Raw genomic sequence first — 25094 nt, 5'->3', positions numbered from 1 at the left:
GAAGAAATCAAAATTGTTTTATACTGTGGATTCATTTATTTTTTGTGGGTACTAGTTTTTGTGGATTGGGGAAAAATCGTCATATTATCGTGGATATTTGATTTCGTGGTTTTGCAAAAGGCTGCATACAAGCCAATAGAGAATTCCTTCTTCTTTGAACATTTAAATTCTTGATACACTATTGTTGCCTTTGAATGATTTGAATGACAGGTGCCAAGAGTGCAGCAGGATCTGCTTACCCTCCCTGAGCACCTGAGATCCACCCCCTTTTTAGATGGGGTTAATGTTGCTCAGTCTTTAGTTTTCTATGTTGTGTTTTGAATTTTATGCGACTGTCATACAAGTGAGAGCTTTAATCCACCATTTACTACATAAGGAAATGCCTGTACCAAGTCAGGAACATGACAGTTGTTTTCCATTCGTTTGATTTGATTGAGCTTTTAATTTTGCCATTTGATAAGGGACTTTCCTTTTTGAATTTTCCTAGGAGTTGGGTATTTTTGCTATTTTACATTTTACATACTGTTGTTTGTCTTTTGTTTATGTCTTGTTTTTTGCTATGGCATTGTAAGCTTATTTTCGAATATGCCTTTGAATATCCCTTTGGTATCTCTTGCCTCTCCTTTGTACTGGTATTATGGCCTAAAGATCTAGCAAAATTGGTTAGTTAAAAGCCAATACTAGACACTGATACAATATGCCATTAACAACCATACTGTGAGCATATCAAGGTATATTTGTTCCGCTTAACAAAAGTTCCCCAGGAAAATTTGTTTTAAACAATGCCATAATATCTGTTCCTGTTGGAAAAATATTCTATACCATTTATTCCTTTAGGAAGAAATACTGTAAGATTTGTTCCAGTGGGAAATAATATTACATAGCATTTTTTCCATTTGGAACTTCTACCATGAAGGAACTTATATTTCATGACAAGCACTTTATAATGGTACAGTTATTTACCAGAGCTCCATCCTTGATAAGCTAGAGCATAAACAGAAGAATCTGTCCTATAACATGATGTATCTAACATGTACTCTGTCAGTCCAAGAGCTTCCATCAGCTTAGCTATGGCGTCTGCTGATAGGTCTGTGTTGTTGGTAAAACCATTGTCAGTGTACCAGTCATTTAGGGACCAGTCTACAAAAGAAGTATGAGAAATCTATTACCTAAGGGACTTATTTTCATTTATTTCTTATTAATCAAGAAATACATAATTCATACAACATTTTTATAATTATTTTTGAATAAGAAATAAAAAATAAATGAATATATAGTAAACAGCAATGGGGCATAAACCCAACAACATAAACAGATCTAAATTAGACATCTAGAGATCTTGATACATCGTTAGCCATAGTCAAGCAACACTTCTTAGGATAATTGTGAGTCCACGAGAGTTACTAATAATTTCATCAAAGATTACTTACCAGTTTGTTGGAATCCAGTAGACCATGGACAATCATTCTTGGGTAATTTTGTTTTGTCAAAGATGGTAACATTAACATCACATGGTGAAGGATCATTCAAACAGAATAAAAGTGTCATGTCCACTAAATAGGCTCGGTCCCCAGGCAAATCCTTTACCTTGTATCTGGAAAAAAAAACCATGACTACTATTGTAGGTGGGAAGTAAGTATATATGAATAATTTTAAACTTAAAAGTGTGTTATTTGATCCCTCTTGTAAGGTTCATAGAATGCTATTCATTTTTTTTTATTATAAAAGCTGAGTCAAATAGAAATCGACCTTATGCAAATGAACATCTATTAACCTATTTCCAGTTTAAAAAATCTCTACGGAAAGTATGTAACTGTTAGCAAATTGAGTTGTTATAAGAACAGACCAACATTCATCTTTTATTCCATATTTTTTAATGTTCTAAAATCAACCAAAGCCTTATACATGTACATTTGTATGTGCACTTGCATAAGGTTGATTTCTATCTGACGCATCTCATATAAAAAAATAAAAAACTGAAATAATTTCAAAAAAAGTATATTGAAATAAAAGTATCACATATATGGCAGAGTGAACATTTTAAAACAATCAAGCACTTGCCTTGTTATCTGATGGATTGCATTTTACAGTAAGTTCACCAGACACCTGTGAACTTTGTTGCAAATATAACACAAACAACTCATAAGGTTATTAGTAAAGTCAAAATGGCCACATCTGAAAAATAGAACTTACAATATATGTAGAACTTTATCTAAATGGAATATTTGATCCACATCAAACTGGAAATCAAATAGAGAAAATTCAAACTGGTACTTTTCTACTCCAATCATCAATTTCTGTGTACAGGGATCCAGTTTGAGGTAGGAGTTAAACGTCCTATCCAGTCTTGTTGAATTTAGACAGCAGATGACACCAGTACATGAGTCATAAAGGTAGCAGGAAACATCATTACCCAAGGTGGTGGTAGGAGTTACAGAGGTACAACCTAAAAAAAAAAAAACAATTATGATAACTAATATATCATTAATTCATTGATAAATCATGATATGCAAATGAAAACTAGTGTTAGTATAAAAAAAAATAAAGAGCTGCGCCAAGAGCGCATGATACGCCCGTCGCTTTTTCAACGAATAAAGTTCCATAACTCCTCAATGTCAAATCAGAAAAAAACTAAAGGGAGCTTATTTTGATAAATATATACCAGTCACCAAAGTTTAATGAAAAATGATTAAAGCATTTTTGTGTTATTGTTGAAAACTGAAAATCCCCCTTTTTTTTATAAATAAAATCCAATAACTCAGAAACAGAAAATCTAAAATTCATAAAAATCTAAGGGGAGCTTACGTCAACAGGTATAAACAATTCAGCAAAGTTTAATGAAAATTGGTTAAAGCATTTTTGAGTTCTAGTCCGATAAATGGAATAACATGACTACATAAGTCTGACCTGATTTCCATCCGTTTATGCCTGGTATGTATAGAGTACTTGACCTATCACACTGTGTCGGGTTAACATATGCAGAGAGACCAAGATGTTCCATCAGCTGTGTAGCTGCCAGGTCTGATAATGGTACAGTGTCTGGGTAGCCAAATTCATTCAACCAGTTGGAAAGCTGGAAACCTGAAATTTTCAAAAGCAAAACATATACAATTTAAGATATCCCATGACAGCTACTGAAGCAGGCGTAGAAGTCATAATCTCTCTCTAAATACAGCCCATCACTAACAGGGAGATGTATTTACTTGAGTGTCAGGCGAGTCAAAAGGTGATATTATTGATGTCAAACAACTTGCAAGTTTTAGTGAGGGTTACTGAAAAACTGGAAACAAATACTGACATATATGATTTCAACTTTCAAATTGTCAACTTCCTATTTCTCAGCAGTAACATTTCCTCTGCCTCATTGGATGGTGATTACATATCTAAATTGATATGTTACACTAGTGCATGTTCACACTATACAGACTTAACAGTGGTGTGTTCCTTACACAAACTGCTCGAACAGAGTTATGAGGAAGAATGACTTAAATTGACAACATATGTTTGACGGTCACTACCAAAAATTGGTGGACCTACACAATATGTTTGTGTCTCAACTCACTAGCAGTATGTTTTCAGTCTTAGATCTTTAGATACAAGAATAGACGTGTAATCTATAATTTTACCAAATCAGTTACTGACATTTCACCATCAATCTTGAAACAGATACTTGTATTTCATGATCTATTTAAAAAAAGAATCTGACATTAGAGTGATGAGTACTGACCTGGGACATTATAATCTGTGTCTGTCCAGTTACAAGGTGGTATAGGGATCTTTGTATTGTCAAACACTGTATATTCATAATGACAGTCACCAGAACTCTCAAAACAGATACTGACATTAACTGTAAACTGATATACATTTTCAGCAGTTATCTCCTTGGCCATGTATCTATAAAAAATATAATTGTTTCCTAGTAGGCTATGAACTATCAAGAAATTCACAATAGATTTTTTGGCAAAAGTGTTAAATAAAAACGTGTCAACAAATAAAAGTAATCAACTGTTTAAATTAGCAGAGAAATGATTAAATTGGACTTTGGTTTGTTTGTCCTGGAACAATTTTATGCATTTTTATGAACCTGAAATTGACTTCATGTACCAAGTCAGGAATATGACAGTTGTTTTCCATTCGTTAGATGTGTTTGAGCTTTTGATTTTGTCATTTTATAAAGGACTTTCTGTTTTGAATTTCCCTTGGAGTTTGGTATTGTTGTTATTTTACTTTTTGATACCCAACAAATACCTGTTATCTATTGTAACAAGTTCAGATATAGAAGGAGTTGCAGACACACAGTGTAAATGGATATAAAAGTCAGGAGCCTGTAATTCAGTGGTTATCGTTTGTTGCTGTATATCATATTTGTTTTTTGTTCATTATTTTGTACATAAATCAGGCTGTTAGTTTTCTCGTTTGAATTGTTTTACGGTGACCTATAGTTGTTAATGTCTGAGTCATTTGGACTCTTGTTGAGAGTTGTCTCATTGGCAATCATACTACATCTCCTTATTTTTTATATACAAACACTTTTTCCCCCTTGAACTTCATGCCTTCAATAGCTGACTACATGTTATGGGTTTTCCCTACTGCTAAAGGCAGCACATGCAACTATATATACTATAGTTGCTTCAATCCCTTTCATTTAGACTCTGTTGGATAGTTGTCTCATTGGCAATCATACCACATCTCCTTATTTTACATAATGTACACATTTCTTTATCAAACAGGGATATAGATAAAATATTTTTATTATCGATCATTAAACTGTTAACACTGTTTTAAAATGTTTCATATGTGTAACATTATCAAAACATTAACAAATTGTTGAAATTGCCACTAGAATAGGAAACAGCACACCTTAAGACTCATATCTGTGAAAATCATCTTAGGCTAAACAGAAAACAATTAGCAATTAAAGTTTTAATCATTAATAATTAATCTATATACCCTAATCGTAAAACATTTCCCAAGGTAACAGTTGCCCAGGTTCCCTGTACAAATTCAAACAGAGTGATGTTAACCATCTGGTTCTCTATCCCTATACTGACACGGTATTTACAGGTATCTACCAGAACAAACGTCTGCCAGGACCTTCCCAGAATTCCAATCTCTGTACAACATTGCACACCAGTACAGTAAGATGGCAGTTGGCATGATGTATAAGATGGAAGCGTTGTCAAAGAAACTGTTTCTGGACAAGCTGTAAAAGTATGAACAACTCATATCAAGTAAATTGACAAAAAAAATGTGTTTATTCAATAAAAACCTTAAAAGATCAGAGAGGGATAAATTTGTTATCATTGTCATCTTTCATCAAATTAAACTAATTTTCAGCTGACATATTTAAATACATTTCTAGCATACATAAGTATTTTAAATTATGGTTTTGTATAATACTTTTGCATATTGTGATGTGCTGAAGATCACTTTTGCATTTTCTTTAATTTCAACAGTATATTTTCTTACAAATGATGCTCAAAAGACTTTTTTCAATCTTGTATATCAAACCATAACAAATACTATTCATCTATAAAAATAAAATAAATCAAAGTTACCGGAAGTGTCCCATCCAGACGACGCCATTACACATGAAGGAGCCTTCAAATATCCATTGATACCAAGGTCCTCTGTCAGTAAATCCACAATGTAGCTTGGTATCACAGATATACTTGGTGAAATACCTTGTGATGTCAACCAATTTGCCAAGGAAAAATCTGGAAACAAAGTTTATCAATTAATCAGAAGATTTTAAGTGAAAGAATATACAGGAGAAGGTTAATGGCTGTAGGTTATGTGACAAGGTGATCATGGAGAATTTTATGAAGCTTTATTGACATATGGATATTGGTAGACATGAGACTTGATTGATGCCCTGTAGGTACAAATCTAATTTCTACAAAATTTCCTTTGTCTTCAATGTTTCACGTTTTCTATATTTCCAGTGTCAATGTTCCACATTTTCTATATTTCCAGTGTAGACTAAAGTTATCAAATTAAGATGATGGATAGAGAATGCATGAAAGTTATCCGAAAATATAACAACCTATGGAGATAAAAAATTCACTGTCATATAAAAACAATTGTTCACATTTATCATAGTAATAAAGATTATTTTGAAAAGAGTTTATTGATGTGTAAACAAAGCTTACTCACCCACAAACATTAAAGTTAGTACAAGATTAAAATGGTTTTTCGTGAAATGGGCATTATGAAGGATATGTAGAATCATGGTACATAATCACAAAATGGCTTGCTTAGATTAGCAGCACATCTAGACATACCTACTATCCCAATTTATTATATAAACAACACCTCAAAACAGGCATTCAAATGGGTTAAAAGAGTATTTTTAGCAAGTACGTACTCATTCAAACAATATAGTATTTGATTAAAACAACTTATGACAATACAAGAGGAGCATATGGTCCTCTTGCACTTAAAATCCCCCATGGTGATATTGAAAAATTGGCAGGTATGTACATCGCCTGAGTATAAAGAACATGTCTTTTGTAAGTCTTGACATGAACCATCATCCACTAAAAATTAAAGGAATACTCACTTGGAATAGCAAATCCAGTATCTACAGTACATGTTTCCTTTGTTAGTCGGGCATCATGAAGGATCTGCAGCTGTACAGTACAAGAAGGTTGGTTGGCACGGTAGCAGATGTCAATATCAAGGTTTATCATGTACTGGTTATCACTTTGGAAGTCATCTATCTTGTACCTTGTAAAAAACCAAACACAAAGTCATTGGTATTTTTCAATTGTAGAAGGTCATGTGTTGACCTTTCTTGTTTTACAGAAGTGTTCTTGGATTTCTGTATTATTGTTCTTTACCCTTACATTTCTTTGCATATTCTTTACTCGAGTTAAATCAATCAAGTTTGGGTTTTCATATTTTTGACATACAAGTGAACCAAGTGCAAATCTTCAATGGATTGTTTAGGTTATCTAAAAGCCTTCATAAATCATTCGCATGTGAATTAGTCAGAATTACATTCCAAAGTCATGAAAATCTCATATCAGAACTAAAATAAATATCTGGTTATTTACTTGACATTTATAAGGCCATCAAAGGAGAAGACATCTTCCTGACTAAATACAAAACTAGCCAGTGCTACAGTCCTGGTCAATCTGTCTACTCCAACCATAAATGTTTGGTTACATACATCAAGGTCAAGGTCAATTGTGAAAGTCCTACCAAGTTTGACAGAGGTCACACAACACTTTATACTTGTACAGCTGTCACCTAGGTTACAAGTCACTTCTGATGTCAATGTAGGAAGAGTTGGTGCTGAAGTGCATCCTGAAAAAATATTAAAAATAGTTTTATCAGCATGTATTCCCTTCTTTTCAGAACTAATGTCAAATAACTTGCAATTTTTCTATTGGTACCATCAGAAGTCCATTACTAGACGAAGTGTGCAACCCGCTATATAGTAAGGAGATGACGTTGTCCCTGTACTTCCAACTGTGATTGAAACGGGATTTGAGTGAGATTGCTATTAATAGTAACAAACATCAATGGCCAAATTTTTTGAGATGCATTCTGGGTAGAGATAATTTATGCAAAACACCGTATAACTTAATTAGCACACATTTGAAAATAATGTTTGACCATCGACATGTTAATGAAAAGCAGATCCTAGCATATTATATCAGTGTCATAAGTCATTATGATGGTTTTAATATTAAATGATAAATATGTTTGTATAATTTATCAATTTAAAAACTACAATTATAACCGTAGAAAAATTGTCAGACAGAATAAAAAAGCTCTATTCTTAATACAATAAACTTTGGTTTTAGAGTTAATTGTAAAATGATTGCTATTAAAAAGTTGGCAAAATTAGGTCGGAGAATTGTGTATCTATATATACCGTACAAGTAATCTGATTAGGAATGAGTTTAATAGGAATAAACATTCTATTATATTTATTTTAAGAATATATGTTATGAATTACATAATTCAAGAAATAAGTTTTTTTTAAAGTTACACGGGAATTCTGCAGATATAACCATTTTTAGCAAAATTAACAAATTGTACCCTCCGGCAATTTTGAAAAAAAAAGAGTGGAAATTTAATTGTATACCCTTCCTTCAATTTCGAATATCTTCAATCCTGCGTAACTAAGATCTTGACGGTAAAACTACCCTGGATGATGGTGTGGACGAACAAAGGTTATCATTTCAGTCAGATATTGTTACATTTATCCGTTAAAATACATGTAAAAAAATGCCGTTCACAACACGTGCGTTCAACGAATAAATTTTATAGGTTAAAATTGTAGGACAAGCTGCGACGACGATATTTATAAACAAATGAGTAATAAATATATATTCTTTACGTAAGTGTACTTCATACAGAAATATGACGAAGTCTTACTTTATAAACCTATACATGCTATAGCTGTAGTTCAATTTGTTCAGATACTATATCAATCTCAAGGGTTAAGTAAAGAAATTAAGTAATCCCTGAAATTGTCCGGTTCCAACAGTAAAACCCTTTCTTACAATTGTGGGATGTATACATTAATAGCAGCCGCATCGTGTCAGATTAGATTAGGGACTTTAAATCCAGTACCTCGCGTATTCAGGATGAATGTTACAATCTCTGATGTTAAATATAACACTTGCCACAACTCTTTGATGGGATATGCATGATATATTTGCCACTCCCACTATATTTCATTTGATTTGTTTTATTATCTCATACATGAATATATATGGTTTAGGTGTGGGGATCTCTACTGTTTACAAGATAAAAGCCCATTCTGAAATTGAAAGGGGGTGACCCCAGGGACTCAACCTATATTTTATTTGATTTGTTTTATTGTCCTGTGATCATTACTGAAGACCGCATGTGTTTATCACTTACTGTTTTCAAGTTATAGTCATTTGAAAATTTAAAAAAATAAAATACCATAGGGTTCTTTAGTAAATCCCTCCCTTCTGTAGGCCCATTGAATTATCCATAACAAGACCCCAAGAAGAAAAATAATAAGAACTGAGTAAAAACAATAAGTCTCCAAACTTTGTTTGGGAGACTTAATAACAAATTGTATATATGAATTTTGTTATAGTCCGATTTTGTAATAAGCCGAGTTTGTTTTAAACCATTGTCGTGACGTCAGCGTATTCATTTACCATGGATTCTTTTTCTAGAATCAAGGCTTTCTAAATCTGTCGCTGAAATGGATTCACCAAATTATATTCAATTGTTTCCTTTGTGTGCCTAATTTCATTAAGTTTGAATAGCTAATTTACTGATTTCTGTTCACTAATGGAATTAATTTAAAAACTTACCTTTAATTTTTGTAATTTTTATATGCCTTCACTGGGGATCGAACCCGTCCTTGAAATCTGTTATGTGTGACTGACATCAACATATCAACGAAACCTCTCGGCTACCAATTGGTTACAATTTAAATGTCTATTTTATATATATAAATGAAAATATGATATACATCAGTACAACGGACACACAGGGCTTGTACCTTTATATATACATAATAGGCAATCGTATATTATAAGTTGGTAGCCGCAATGTTAGCATGGTTAAGATCAATGAGTTAAAGAGTCAAGTTAAAGGTAGGGACTTGTTTGTTTAGGTTCGAATCCCTGTATTCTCTTTGTTATTCCTATTCTTTAGTTTTTCTGTTTTTTTCTTATTTTGTATGTAATTGTGGATATTTTTGTAATACATTGTAATAGTGAGTTTTATAGTTTATTTTTGGATTATTATTGGCTATTTCACATATTTGAAACTAAAATGATATCATTCAATTTGTCCATTTCTGTTTTATAAATATAGTAAGATTTCATCTGTTTTACCACATAATTTTACAAATGCTTATTCGCAAATTCCTATGCGAGTAAATCGTGATGTGCCTAGAATTAGGCTTCTTGCTAGAAATTTCGGTAACATACTTATTATATATACTTTATATATATGCTCTTTGGTCAGGTTGTTGTCTCTTTGACACATTCCCCATTTCCATATTTTGTAAACACTGATAATATTCAGATGCCTGATAATTTAAGACAGACGTGTTATGTTATATCTGTATTTTTCTAACCAATTAGTTGTGATCTTATATTTAGTAATGCATTGTTGAACATGATACCATGGTTATTTTAACTCACTTACAATACCTTCTAATTAAGAAAAGGCTTTAATTTTGAAAAGACATCAACATAATAGTTTAGTTAAAGATACAATGGATAACGTTGATTCATGAAAAACAAACCATTCACCCTCTCGGCTCATGGTTTCTTTTTCAAGAATCAACGCTTATTCATTGTATCTATATTGCATAGTCCGAGTTTGTTATGGGCCGAGATGAGATACCAGGTTAATTTCGATACATTCTGGCTTTTACGTCTATAATAAACATTTGGAAAAATCGTAGTAAAAATAGCGTTGAAAAATGTTCATTCATGAAATATTTTAAACACGGTATTTATTTTCTCTTCAAGCAGAGGACGGGAGGAAACCCCTGAAACCGGGATTATTTTATTTCCGTCGGGAGGTACACATATATGGATCTATCACATGTCTGGGGAATACCGATAAAAGCATAAAGTAGAAACTTCTGTCTCGTGTAGATGTGTATTGATTTTCATTTCCGCACAGCGCAGATCCGCGAAGTAGTCTTTGTGATAGCCATTTTCAAAATGAAGTTGAATTCATTTGAATTGTCGGTGAACATTCAGGGCAATTTTTATTCAAGCTGTAAGCTAATCAAAATAGAAGTAACTTAAAATTTCAAAAGCAATTTCCTAGAATTAGTATTCAATCACTAGTACTACATTATCTAGGAGTAGAACACACATCCTATAGTAAAATAGTCTGTCCAACTTCTGGTTTGAGGCCGATGCCTTAGGAAAGTATATTGCTATAGCAAGCTATAGCAAACTTTCCAAAAAACCCTGTCTTTTGCTTATTCATCACTGTATATAGCTTCCTTGATGCCGTAAGTAACCGAGACATAATTCGTCAACACAACGTTCTATTTAAAAAATGAGGCAATTATGACTATATTTTGACAAAAATTAACAACTATATCTTTAAATAGACGATACATTTTTAGTCCGACACGGCAGATTTTATAGTTCTCATTTGCCTTTTCGCGAAGAAAAATGGTACCAATGTATTCGTTTATAAAATGTTATATCATTTTCTAAATGTTGAATTAAAATGAAGTTAAATAACTGGCAATAAGAAACCACCGCACTAATTCGGCTCACTTCATTTACAACAAACTGATAATTAATCAAACACTCAAGGAGACTAATTAACAGCTATCTGTATGATGATAATATTTGTACCCATGATTCCATAGTAATAAATGGAGATTTGGGAGGACCACCTAAGGGGCTTTCCACTGATAATGGGGACATCGTGATCGCCTTACTATATAGAACAGCTTCCACACTTCGTCTAGTAATGGACTTCTGGTACAATTTATTGATTCATACAGTATTTTTACTTAAGGTGGTACATAACACTACAGGGAGATAACTCTTTAAAAATCAGCTGAACATTTTAATCACATTCGATTGTTAAGGAAATATAAAGCTTCTCAATGATCAAATTAGTGTTTGTCAAACTGCTATATATCCAATGAAATGTTTCCGATAAAGTGTGTGGTTCAAGTTTTTGGAAATTTTTATGTTTTTGTCAAAGGGTCAATGTAAATATTTTGTCAAAATTTTATGTAAATTAAATGAGCCAAATTAATTTTAGTCAAGGTGTTTGGTACCACCTTAAACTGAGTATGCAAATCCTTTTTAACATTGAAAACCAAGTCCAAAATCAAAAACATAAAACACTGTTGGATTGGGCATATCAAAGAACACCAATAATTCAATTTCTGATGAAATCAAACAAAGTTCAATTTTGGACCCCAATTTGGACCAACTTGAATACTGTGCCCAAAATCAAAAATCTAAATACATGCTTAGATTCAGCATATCAAAGAACCCCAACCTTTAATTTTTTTTTTTTAAATCAAACAAAGTTTAATTTTGAACCCTTTGGACCTTAATGTTGACCAATTTGAAAACAGGCCCCACAATTACAAATCTATAATTCAAGATTAGATTCAGCATATCAAAGAACACTAATAATTCAATTTTTGATGAAATCAAACAAAGCTTGATTTTGGACCCTTTGAAACTTAATATGGATCAATACAAAAACAGACCCAAAATCCAAATAATAAATACCCAATTAGATTCAGCATATTAAAGAACCCCAAGACTTTGAATTAAACCCCATTGAAATTGCTAAAGAAATAAACAATTTATACAAAGTATTACAAAAGAATCATTTTTGTCCCCTTTCAACTAACACTACAAACCAGTAAAAGTCTGAAATGGCCTATATTTGTACTCGACTGAACTGATTTTTACTCGACCAGTCTGAATTGGTCTGAAATTTACTTGATATTACTCGACTGTAGTCTGAACCATACTAAACAGTCTGAACTTGTACTCGACCAGTACTTAACCATTTTATACGAGTCTGAACCATACTCGACATAGTCTTAACCATTCTCGACCAAGTCTGAACCATGCTCGACCTAGTCTGAACCATACTCGACCTAGTCTGAACCATACTCGACCAAGTCTTAACCAACCTAGACCTATTTTTTGTATCTATCTATATTATTTTTTCATTAATTTAGGAACTGTTATTCATATATATATATATATATAAAATGTATATCACATTTAAAATTAAAATAAAACAAGGTGATAAAATTTCTGGTTGGATTAAAAAAATATCATGTAATAAATTAAGTTCGTTAAATGAATTTTCATATACATGATATCATGTTCACATTGATTTATGCATCAAAAATACTATAACTTTCAACCATTATTCAAATATCTTAAATGTTATTCAATTTGTTTTTTATCAAAATATATATAAAATAGTATATAAAGCAACTTAATAAATGTTAGAATTGACACCTTTGTTTTGTAAAATCAAAAATTTAATATAATAATAATAATAAAACTTTCATCTTTTTATCCTTGATAACCTTTTAAAAAAGGAAATGTATTCCAAAGTTGCAGTAGAAATTTATTTTAATTAAATTTAAATACGTTTTGTCAAAATTAAAGACATGGCATACAAGAAGCAGTTTATTAAGGTTTAATGGTTTAATTACCTCAGTACAGGTGTTTTACAGGTAAAAAGAAAACCATATTTTTCTTAAACTCGTGTATTACTTATCTAGTGAATTCAAAGGCCTTGTTATTTAAGTTTTACAGGATGTTGTAATTTTCAATGGATGTTATTTAAAATTTATTACTCTCTGACCAGGTGTGATCTTTTTAATCAGTGTGCGTCAAGCAGGATATATTACTTTATAGTTTACCCCTAATCAGAAGAAAAATTTTATTCATTTCTTGAATTTTTTATCCCTTTTAAAATATATATATATCCCAAATTATGAATAGGAATAGATATATTTCTGATATAAGGTTAAACAATGTCAGTGATTTTGTTGGCTGTTGTTACCTCATGAAAAAGATAGTTATATAACTATTGTATATAACCATGAAACCTACATGACCTAAGTACAGAAAGTCACAGGACAAAAAGTCACAGGACAGAAAGTCACAAATTTGATAGGACAAAAAGTCACAAATAATTTGTATACAATTGATTGAATATTTATGAGAAAGATCTTGAAATGTTTACTTTTTATGACACATATTCATTTTACAGTTTAGGAAATTGTTCATAAGACTTAATTTGATAAATAAAGATTTATAAAATATTAATCATGCAAAGGATATATTTCTTGGCACCATGAAGCCATTTAAGTACCAAGACATTGTAACATTTTGTTTTCTTAACAATTATTTGATCATTATTGATATTGTTTCAAGAAAAATACAAAAATGTTTTTTTAAAAATAAGTGTTCTATTGTTCAAAGAAAAATAACCTCAAAACTGAATTGTGACTTTTTGTCCTGTGACTTTCTGTCCTACATTCGTTTTTATTTAGGAATTTAGGAAAATCAAGTTTTGTTTTAAAAAAAAACACATGCCAACAAAAAGCACCTTATTTTTAATAAGGTTTTATTACCCTCAGTATAGGTGTGGTTTTCAGGTAAAAAAAGTCTTTTATTTAACAAGACTCAGACTGAAAAATTAGATAATTTAACTATCTTGATTTGCCAAATCTAAGAGAATCATGTATTATTAAAGAATGTAAAAAATGTTTTTATATATATCTTTATTTAATTGTGGCTGTTGTCATATAAGTTAAAGAGAAAGTTATTTAAACAATCAAAATTATAAAGAAGAGGTTATTTGGTCAAGTATGGTTCAGACTGGTCGAGTATTGTTCAGACCTTTGGTCGAGTATGGTTCAGACTGAAAAAATAGGTCGAGAGCTGGTCGAGTACTGGTCCAGACTGGGTTAAGACTGTTTCAGACTGGTCGAGTAATAGTTTAGACTATTTTCAATAGCAAAGATAAGGGTCAAGTACAAATCAGTACAGTCGAGTATGGTTAAGACTGGGTTGAGTAATATTAAGTAAAATTCAGACCAATTCAGACTGGTCGAGTAAAAATCAGTACAGTCGAGTACAGATATAGGCCATTATAGACTTTTACTGGTTTGTAGTGTAAACTGTTACGGTCATAACCCCTAAAATCAATCCCAAACTTTATTTTATGTTATAACACCTTGTGGCACAATTAATAGACTTATACTCAAGTTATTGTCCAGAAACCAGAAAATCCTAGTTTTTTGGCCCCTTTTCGACCCCTAATTCAAACGTTTTGGGCCATGACCCCCCAAAAATCAATCCCAACTTTCCTTTTGAAGTATGGAACCTTGAAGTAAAATTTCATAGAAATCTATACTCTATACATAAGCAGCCTGGTGAATCTCATTCAAAGTTTGTACGATCACGAAAAATAATTGAATTAAATTGGATTAAAAAATTACAGACAGTCTACCCTCTCGGTCTTAATGATAATATCATGGGAATTGGTAATATATCAAGAACCGATTCTGTTAACATTTTGGATATAGTTTCTAAAACTGTTCGTAAAAACCGTTCTCATGGGCGTAGAAAAAATCGCAATCAAAGAAAATTTCAGACCAACCATACAAATATTTCGGACCTAATTTCTATTTAAAAAAACAACGGCAGACATTATCTATTAACCAAGCTCTGTTCTTTACCTATAAAAAAATTAAATAAAATTTTAGAGGATTGCAACACAATTTCATATTTTAGAGAACATTTTACTCTTAACAACAACCATAAAAATCCTATTTCTCATATCAAACATAAACTAAAAACTAGCCAAGGAATTTGTTTTTGTCCCGGCTGATAAAGCTGCTAATAATATAATTATAGTTTGACGTAAATTTTACATTGAGGTTCTGCAAATGGAAATCACGAATTCACCAACATTCCAACTGACTTCATTTTCAGAAAACGATATCTGTAATAAACATAAACTATTAGCTTCTTCTTTACAAGTAGAACCAAATATAATGAAAGTCCCAACTATGTACTGGCTTCCGAAGCTACACAAATCACCTTACAAATATAGATTTATTTCGTCTTCAAGTCATTGTTCCACTACTAAATTGTCTATTCTACTTACTAGTACACTTGGTACAATCAAAAACCTTATAATAAATTGTTCAAATAAGGCCTTTGAAAAAAGTGGAATTAACTACTTTTGGAGTGTCAAAAACTCGTTGGAAGTACTTGATAAATTGCATGCATATATTGGTGATTTTGAATCTGTTCAAAGTTTTGATTTTTCTACCCTATATACCACTATGCCTCATATTCTTATTAAGAAAAAATTCACACACCTAATTAAATGGGCATTTAAAGTCGGATTATGCGAATACATTTGTTCAAACTCTTTTAGGTCATTTTTTAGTAGCAACAAACAAAAGAGCTATGTCAATTGGACATGCTTTGATACTATATCTGCCCTTGAATTTTTACTTGATCACCTTTTTGGTCGCTTTGGAGATTCCGTATATCGTCAAGTTATCGGAATTCCAATGGGGACTAACTGTGGGCACCACTTATTGCGGACCTGTTTTTGTATTGTTATGAGTTACAATTTATGACTAAAATCAGCAAAGACCCATCGAAACAACATCTGATACAAAAATTTAACAATACTTTTAGATATTTGGATGATATATTGGCTCTCAATAATGACGACTTCAGTATGTATACTAAAGAAATTTATCCTGTTGAACTTACTTTAAATAAAGCTAATACTAACAATGACCACTGTCCTTTCCTCGATCTTGATATCTATATCATTAACGGGAAGCTTAATACAAAAATTTATGATAAAAGAGATGATTTTTCATTTCCTATCGTTAATTATCCATTTTTAGATGGTGACGTTCCCTTGTCACCATCTTATGGTGTTTATATATCTCAACTTGTACGATTCGCTCGTGTATGTAACAACATATTAGATTTTAGCGAGAGAAATTTATGTATTACTGAAAAATTATTACACCAGGGTTTTCAATATCATAAACTAGTCAAAATATTTACTAAATTTTATCATCGGTATAAGGACATCATTCGTAAATATAACTCAACATGCAGATATCTTATACGTTCGGGTATTTCACATCCAATCTTTTACGGTAATATTCTTTACAAAGCACAAAAATGTCAGTATTCACCTCAAAAGCTAACAAAACCTTTAAACAGACTTATTAAGAAGGGATATAGTTACGATACTGTTGTCAGGTCATTAAAGATTGCATATTTTGGCTTTAATATTGATTCACTTATAGGGTCTTTGCATCGGAATTAAACATATTTATTCTAAAACCAGTTGTTGGCATGACACGGGTTATGTTCTTCTCATATATTTTATGATGGTATAATACTAAACCCCTAACAGGAGGGATTGTGCCTGATATTCATATGATGAAGACATAATCTTTCAATCAGTTTAATTGAGGTCTGGAGCTGGCATGTCAGTAACTGCTAGTTTTGCTGTCATTTTGTTTATTTTCTTTTGTTTCCTATTCTGACATCGGACCCGGACTTCTCTTAAACTGAGTTTTACTGTGCGTACTGTTGTACGTCTGTTTTTTCTACATTGGCTAGAGGTATAGGGGGAGGGTTGAGATATCAAACTAGAGGCTCTCAAGAGCCTGTGTCGTTCACCTGTATTTACTGATGCTTTGGAAATCATGTAAAATAAGGTTAAAATCATAATTAATAGTATTAGATATTAGATATTATAATGATATCTAAGATAATAACAAAAAACTGCAAAATTTTTGTAAAATTACTAACTCAGGGGCAGCAACCCAACAACGAGTTGTCGGATTCGTCTGAAAATTTCAGGGCAGATAAATCTAAATCTGATGAACATTTTTGCCACCTGTCAGATTTGCTCTAAATGCTTTAGTTTCAGAGATATAAACCAAAAACTGCATTTTACCCTATGTTCTATTTTTAACCAAGTCGGCCATGATGGTTGGAAGGCGGGGTCATCGGACAAATTTTTTAAACTAGATACCCTAATAATGATTATGGCCAAGTATGGTTAAATTTGTCTCAGTAGTTTCAGAGAAGAAGATTTTTGTAAAAGATTACAAAAATTTACAAAAAATTGACTATTAAGGGCAATAACTCCTAAAGGGGTCGACTGACAATTTTGGTCATGACAACTTATTTGTAGATCTTACTTTACTGAACATTATTGCTGTTTACAGTTTATCTCTATCTATAATAATATTCAAGATAATAACCAAAAACGGCAAAATTTCCTTAAAATTACCAATTCAGGGGCAGCAACCCAACAACAGGTTGTTAGATTTGTCTGCAAATTTCATGGCAGATAGATCTTGACCTTATAATCAGTTTTACCCTATGTCAGATTTACTCTAAATGCTTTGGTTTCAGAGATATAAGCCAAAATCTACATTTTACCCCTATGTTCTATTTTTAGCCATGGCAGCCATCTTGATTGGTTGGCGGGGTCATCGGACATATTTTTTAAACTAGATACCCTAATGATGATTGTGGCTAAGTTTGGTTAAATTTGGCCAAGTGGTTTCAGAGGAGAAGATTTTTGTAAAAAGCTAACGACGACGGACGCCAAGTGATGAGAAAAGCTCACTTGGCCCTTTGGGCCAGGTGAGCTAAAAACATGTTTAACCCCACCGTATTTTTGCGCCTGTCCCAAGTCAGGAGCCTCTTGCCTTTGTTAATCTTGTATCATTTTTAATTTTAGTTTCTTGTGTATAATTTGGAGTTCAGTATGACGTCCATTACCACTGAACTAGTATACATATTTGTTTAGGGGCCAGCTGAAGGACGCCTCCAGGTGCGGTATTCTCGCTGCATTGAAGACCCATTGGTGGCTTTCAGCTATTGTCTGCTCTATGGTTGGGTTGTTGTCTCTTTGACACATTCCCCATTTCCATTCTCAATTTTATCTTATACACAAATTATTGTCCTGAAACATGAAAAATGCTTGTTTTTGGCCCTAATTACTAAACAGCTATGACAATAACCCCCAAAATTAATCCCACCCTTCCTATTGTGGTGTGGGACCTTGTGCTAAAATTCATAGAGATATATACACTTATACTCAATTTATTGTCTTAAAACCAGACAAATAATTGTTGTTAGACCCTTTTTGGCCCCAAATTCCTAAACAGCTATGACAATAATCCCCCAAAAATTAATCCCAACCTTCCTATTGTGGTGTGGGACCTTGTGCTAAAATTTATAGAGATATATACACTTATACTCAATTTATTGTCTTAAAACCAGAAAAATAATTGTTTTTGGCCCCTAATTACAAAATAGCTACAACAATACCCCCAAAAAACAATCCCAACCCTCCTATTGTGGTAAGGAACCTTGTGCTAAAATTTCATACAGATCCATACACTTATACGCAAGTTATTGTCTTTGAACCAAAATGTCTTCAGACGCTGACACAGGCATCACCATAACAAAATTTGGTCATTTTTTGTGGTCGTATAAAAATATTAGTTTATTAACCTTTGCAATAAACTATTTTCACATAACAGACTTTTGACTCCTTATTATAACTTTTCGACAGGTTACCTACTCTTTGCCAAGACGTCCTGGTACTCGGTCAGGTAAGAGCAAACAAAAGAAGTAAAATCAAACATGGAATCCGTGCAATTTGGTGGGAAAGTTTACTGACATCTTGTGATTTTATCGTGGACAGATAACATTAAACAAATTGTACCGATTGTAAGCTTGATTTTACTTCTTTAAGTTGCTCTTACTTGACCAAGTACCAGGATGTCCTACAACATAGTGGGTAACCTGTCGAAAAAATATAAACTTCAGAGTCAAAAGTCGGTAATATGAAAATAGTCTATTGCAGCCAATCAATCTCAACGCAAGCATAATTATTACTATACAAACCTGGACTTATATTCCAGCCTTGAGCATTCACTGGTGTATATGGGGCTGTAGACACATTACATTGAGGCTCCATAAGGTAGTCAATCAAGTGTAAATCTCTCATCAACTCATTGACAACATATGGATCAAGAATATCTTTATTTGTGTAAGTCTCACCTAGCCAGCCTTGTAAGATGAATTCTACAATTAACAATTTATATCACTTATAGATATACAGTTTTCAAGCAAGGGAAATAAATCATTAATATTACATCTAAAATAAAATTGTTTTGTATATTAGTAAATTAAATCTTTATATCTTATCAATTGTCTCTTTCGTTCTTGTAAACTGTTATAGAATATTCTAGAAACAGAGCTTCATTGTCGCTGAATATTATTTCTGCTATTTCCAACTTTGAGAGTAATAAATGAGCCTTACTGTCATTATTAAATCCTTTTTTCCAGTCACAGGTCCCTTTTGGTAATTTCACATTGTCCATTATAGGCAGGTCGACAACGCAGTTATTTGGGTTACTGGTCTCTAAACACAGGTGGATACTAAACTTCACCATAAACACATTTTCATTGGCTAAATCATTCAAAGTGAAACTGAAAAAACAAGTAAAACTGTGAGCTACTGCTCACTAATGATACCCCGCCGTAATATTTGGGTAAACAGGAAGTTGTTGAGTGATGAATCTGAAAGCGCATCACACAGTAAAGCTGACTTATATTAACCCTGAAACCAAATTTCAAAAATCCTTGTCAAGTAGTTCCTGAGAAAAATGTGACCAAAATTTTCAACTTGGCTATCATGTGTAAAATAATACAAGTGTTCGGTAAACAAAAAGTTGTTAAGTGATGAATCTGAAAACGCATCACACGGTGTAACTTACTTATATAAACCCTGAAACCAAATTTCAAAAATCCTTGTCAAGTAGTTCCTGAGAAAAATGTGACCAAAATTTTCAACTTGGCTATCATGTGTAAAATAACACAAGTGTTCGGTAAACAGGAAATTGTTGAGTGATGAATCTGAAAACGCATCACACGGTGTAACTTACTTATATAAACCCTGAAACCAAATTTCAAAAATCCTTGTCAAGTAGTTCCTGAGAAAAATGTGACAAAACTTTTCAACTTGGCTATCATGTGTAAAATAACACAAGTGTTCGGTAAACAGGAAATTGTTGAGTGATGAATCTGAAAACGCATCACACGGTGTAACTTACTTATATAAACCCTGAAACCAGATTTCAGAAATCCTTGTCAAGTAGTTCCTGAGAAAAATGCGACAAAAATTTTCAACTTGGCTATCATGTGTAAAATAATACAAGTGTTCGGTAAACAGGAAGTTGTTGAGTGACGAATCTGACAGTGTATGGTGCAATTGGGAATTTTGTAGGGTGCATGAGGAAGGGGGTATTTTTTTTTAAATTGAGTTTGTTTTATCGAAGATATATTGAAATTTCCAACATTCTTAAATATGTTAATTTTATAAATGGTAATTTTGAAAGCTGTAATGGTTTATGGTGTACAGTGTAAGTGTGAAGTTTACTCAATACAAGGTCTGTGTCTATTTTATCCTTGATTCGTTTTTATTCAAAAACAAGAAATTACACAATGCAAATTTTGTCTGCTTTTTCTAGTTATGTCCCTTAGACCTTTCTCATATATTTAAAAGTGATTAGTATTCACCTTATCCTAAGGTTAATCAATTAGAATTTGTTAGAGTACATGGTTTGACATACAAAATTTTCTACTGTTCCCATTTTTCTTTTTTTTTTTTGACATACCGTACCTTGTTTCCATTCAGTTATTTATATTTTAAAATTGTTTTTATTGTTTGGTGGATAAAAAATTTGTGTAGCCTTGTGTTTTTTGTGTACATTTATTTTTGTCTCTGTGTGTCGTCTTGTATGTTATTCATTTTCGGCCAAAATAAAAATTATGTATACAGTATTAAGTTTTCATTAAGCCTCTTGTGCCATTTTATCCTAGACAAAACTATCCATGTACTTACTTGATCCTAATTCCTCCCTGGAGTGAAAATGTCTTCTCTGTACCCCATTGGTAATCCAACAAGGATGTGGTCATTGTCATGTTCTCAACATGTATGGTCAACTCATAATTACATGGATCAACAATGACTTTAGTCTCAATACCCCTAGAGACAAAGTCTAGCTGGGTACAACATGAAATGTTTGAACATATAGAAGAGAAGGCTCCTATACTACAAGATACTGAAGACGGTAAGGTCACATTGTCAGTGAACTCTCCACATTCTAAAAGGAAAAGTGATAATAAAGCAATTTATAATGCAACGAATAGAAGAACTAATCTTAAGACATATAAATTCTCATGGACATTATTTTAATTTTCAAAATAGCAAAATGTTTTCCCTAAAAAAATTTACATGGTTAACAAGCATTCTGAGAGTATTGCATGGCAATACATAGTCACCTACCAGATAAAAATTTATTAAACTGGAACAAAATGCCAACTTGATTTATAACTTGTCATGGTGTAAACAATATAACAAATAGCAAGTCAATATCTTCAAGCATGACGAAAAAATGTGTGGAAAACTGATCATTAAAGTGAATTTTTTAAGTCCAAGGACAATAACTCTGCACAAAATCATCAGACCGGAACAAAATTCGAACTTGATATGTAACTTGTCATAATAAAACTATATACAGTACATTCCGGTTATTTGCATAGCCTATTTGTCAGACAAAATTATGCAATAAAGTGGAGTATGCTTATATCCGAAATGCCAAATTACGGAGTCAAACAACATCGATAGAACAGATCAGTAAAGGAAATCCCTGAAGAAAGATGAACGTCTATAATCCAATTACAACATATTGAATGTTGATTTATTCTAATAAAAGTTATATGTCTATTGTCATTCATGTTATTTTATTTTGTATTATTTCAATAAAGATTATAAACACATTTTTTTAGTTTATTTGCGTACCGACGTTTCCTTTACCAGTTTACCTGGGATACGAAAATAAATTCGTTCTAAAAATAGATTTGTTTCTATGACCCGTATGTACAATGTACATTGTTACGCTTTGATTAAAATAAACTGTTTAACAAAACTACACAGTTTATAATCATTTTAACAATAGATGTGTACTAAACTGCCTTTGATATACAATATTTACAGCTTGCAGAGTGAAGTAACACTGTTTATTTGACTTCGTTAGTTTCGTATATGCAAAGCAGTAAAGGGGCCCTGTACGGGTTATTTGCTGGACACGAGTGTTGAAAGTGAGAAAATATAATAATTAGAAATAAATGATCTTTTCAAAATATATTAAAATTAAATGATTGATGTATAAAATTCTTGAACCATATAAAAATGCCCTGTAATATTTAACATAAATGCAGATCACCCCAAGCCCAATTACGGGAGTTCACATTTGATAATGATCGATAATTAGCAGGCGTTATTGTTTTTGAATTTCACCCCAAATGTAATCTTTTGACAGTGTTTGAAATTCAATCAATTATTTACACCTTTTTAGATAGAATGGTCAGTGTTTTTACAACAATTACCTGTTTGACATTTTTATGACCTCGAGGCTTAAAATAGAACATGGGAAACTTTACCTGTGTAGATATCGAGGTTTATTTTTAAATCAAATTCAATCATATAAACACGAAAGAAACTGTTTTAAAACTTTATTCGAATAACACAAAAGTAAATATGAAATAATAATGAAAATAATGATGCATTCAAGAAAAAATACTCACCAACTTGCCGTTTCCGGTCAAAAATTTCGATAGATTTAACTAAGCATATCTAGATGGCGATAATTTTCTATGCAATAAACCAAAAGGCCACTTGTAGAGCTATGCATATAACCGGACAATTTAACATTAGATGAATGGGAAATGGTTTTGTGCAGGAGAAAACTATGCAATTAACCGAATTATGCTATTAAGCGGTATGCAATTAAGTGGAGTCGACTGTACCAATTATCAAATCAATATCTTCTGACAAGCAAGAAGGAAAAAAGTGTGGAAAACTGATTTGCTGGACTGACGGATGGACAGACAGACAGACAGTTTGACGGAGTGCAAACCTAAAGTCTCCTTCCACGTCATCGGTAGTGGACTAAAAAGAGGCAAATCATAATAACCTTTCCTTATTGGTAACCTATACTGACAACATATCATGTGTCTAAAAGAAAACTGAAAATTCTGTTCCCTACAACAATTCCCTATCTCTAATGACTTTTTATTCTAATCCTTTTGTGGTAAGTGTGCAAGATAAACAGAATGCAATCCCCTCATCTCACACCAACTTATATCTCAAAATACTTATATGGATAGATAGAATGGGAACGAGGTGACCCCTCAACTGTAATGCCACCTACTGACTTTAAATACTCACCATTATTGAATCTTCCATTAGTGAGAGTGTATGGAATGACAGAATGGGAACAAGGTTTCCACTTTAAGAAATCTGTGATCTTCAATGTAGTCAACAAAGTGGTAGATATCCCTGATGGTAGTGGTGATACCATAGCTTGTCCTTCATCTGACAAAAACTGTGACAAGGAAAATTCTGTAAAAATAAAGAAAGGAGGAGGTATGAAAAAATAAATTCCCCACTTTTAAATAAAATAAACAGTTGACACAGAGATATGTCTTGCCTGTATGTAATTTGTTGATGAAAAGCAAATGTTGAAAAAAACAGCAATACTTTCACATGCAAAATATTCAAAGTCAATGAACCATAAATGAAGGTACAAGGCACAATAATATTTGTGGAAATAAGATATCCCAATGTTAATATAACTGCACCCAATATTACTGACTTAGTGATTCCCCATAAACTGACTGTTAATACAAACTTAAATATATAAACTATGCAAAAGTTTCAATGTCAACTGACCATGACTGAGGGGGCGTGGTCAAATAAACTCCACGGAAATGAGATGTGCCAATTCTTATACAGCTGCATAACAAATATCATTGACTATTCATAAGTCGTTCCCCTTCAACTGACCTAATTTAACATCTAAACTAGGCAAAAGTCAGTAGAAAGGGAGGGGGCAGGGGTGCTAAATTGGTTTACCCCAGACTGATCTAACCACAAACTTTAACATGCAAACTATGCAAAAGATTCAAAGTCAATAGACTATGACTGAGGGGCAGGGCTTGAAAATCTCCATGGAAATGAGATGTGCTAATGCTTATACAACTGCATACCAAATATGATTGATTTACCAATAGTGGTTCCCCTTAAACTGACCTTATCACAAAATTTAACATTTGTTGTTGACACCATGTTGCTGCAAGAAACAGCATATATACGTCTCCTTTTTTACTCTGTCGGGGCGAGACAAAAAATCTATTTTTGAAACCAGGAAACAGTTTTGAATAGCATATCACACCTATATATCAATTTATGTTGAAATCCTAGCACAAAAAGAAGTTTTCAATGTTTGTGATTTTTTATTGCAAACTAAGCTTTTTCCTACAGTTTTTGTCCAAAATTTCACAAAAAACAAAAGGGGCGTTCTTTTAATAGGTAATAACACTGTGCATAAAAACTGTCAAGTCAAGATTGCCTCATGGTACAACATAGAAGTGCTGACAGACAGGCAGACAAAGTTATCAGGCAATGCTGAC

The 25094-nt window shown here is 32.4% G+C and overlaps 1 protein-coding gene across 1 annotated transcript; it reads right to left on the bottom strand.

Annotated features, from left to right (window-relative positions):
• Positions 1 to 955: 955 nt before the first annotated feature.
• LOC127719281 (uncharacterized) lies at positions 956 to 24017 on the bottom strand. Its single transcript, XM_052225296.1, has 13 exons — positions 23851 to 24017; positions 21463 to 21724; positions 19879 to 20048; positions 19461 to 19640; positions 7059 to 7311; positions 6563 to 6729; positions 5559 to 5717; positions 4951 to 5203; positions 3728 to 3894; positions 2908 to 3081; positions 2194 to 2446; positions 1431 to 1594; positions 956 to 1140 (listed from the first exon to the last, which is right to left on the bottom strand). The coding sequence occupies exons 1-13, from the start codon at positions 23981 to 23983 to the stop codon at positions 956 to 958; spliced, it is 2520 nt and encodes an 839-aa protein (XP_052081256.1). The 5' UTR covers positions 23984 to 24017.
• Positions 24018 to 25094: the final 1077 nt, after the last annotated feature.

This window comes from Mytilus californianus, unplaced genomic scaffold (genome assembly GCF_021869535.1).
Source record: "Mytilus californianus isolate M0D057914Y unplaced genomic scaffold, xbMytCali1.0.p SCAF_11, whole genome shotgun sequence".
Taxonomy (NCBI): Eukaryota; Metazoa; Mollusca; class Bivalvia; order Mytilida; family Mytilidae; genus Mytilus; species Mytilus californianus.
Note: the sequence above shows the minus strand (reverse complement) of the source record. Positions and strands in the feature narration are given on the sequence as shown.

Excerpts from the sequence above, each read along its gene's own strand:
- LOC127719281 (XM_052225296.1), bottom strand. The coding sequence starts at position 23,983 with ATGGTATCACCACTACCATCAGGGATATCTACCACTTTGTTGACTACA. Across the intron at positions 2,447-2,907 it reads CATAAACGGATGGAAATCAG|GTTGTACCTCTGTAACTCCT; the intron begins GTCAGACTTATG and ends TTTTTTTTTTAG. Across the intron at positions 1,141-1,430 it reads TACTGGATTCCAACAAACTG|ACTGGTCCCTAAATGACTGG; the intron begins GTAAGTAATCTT and ends CTTCTTTTGTAG.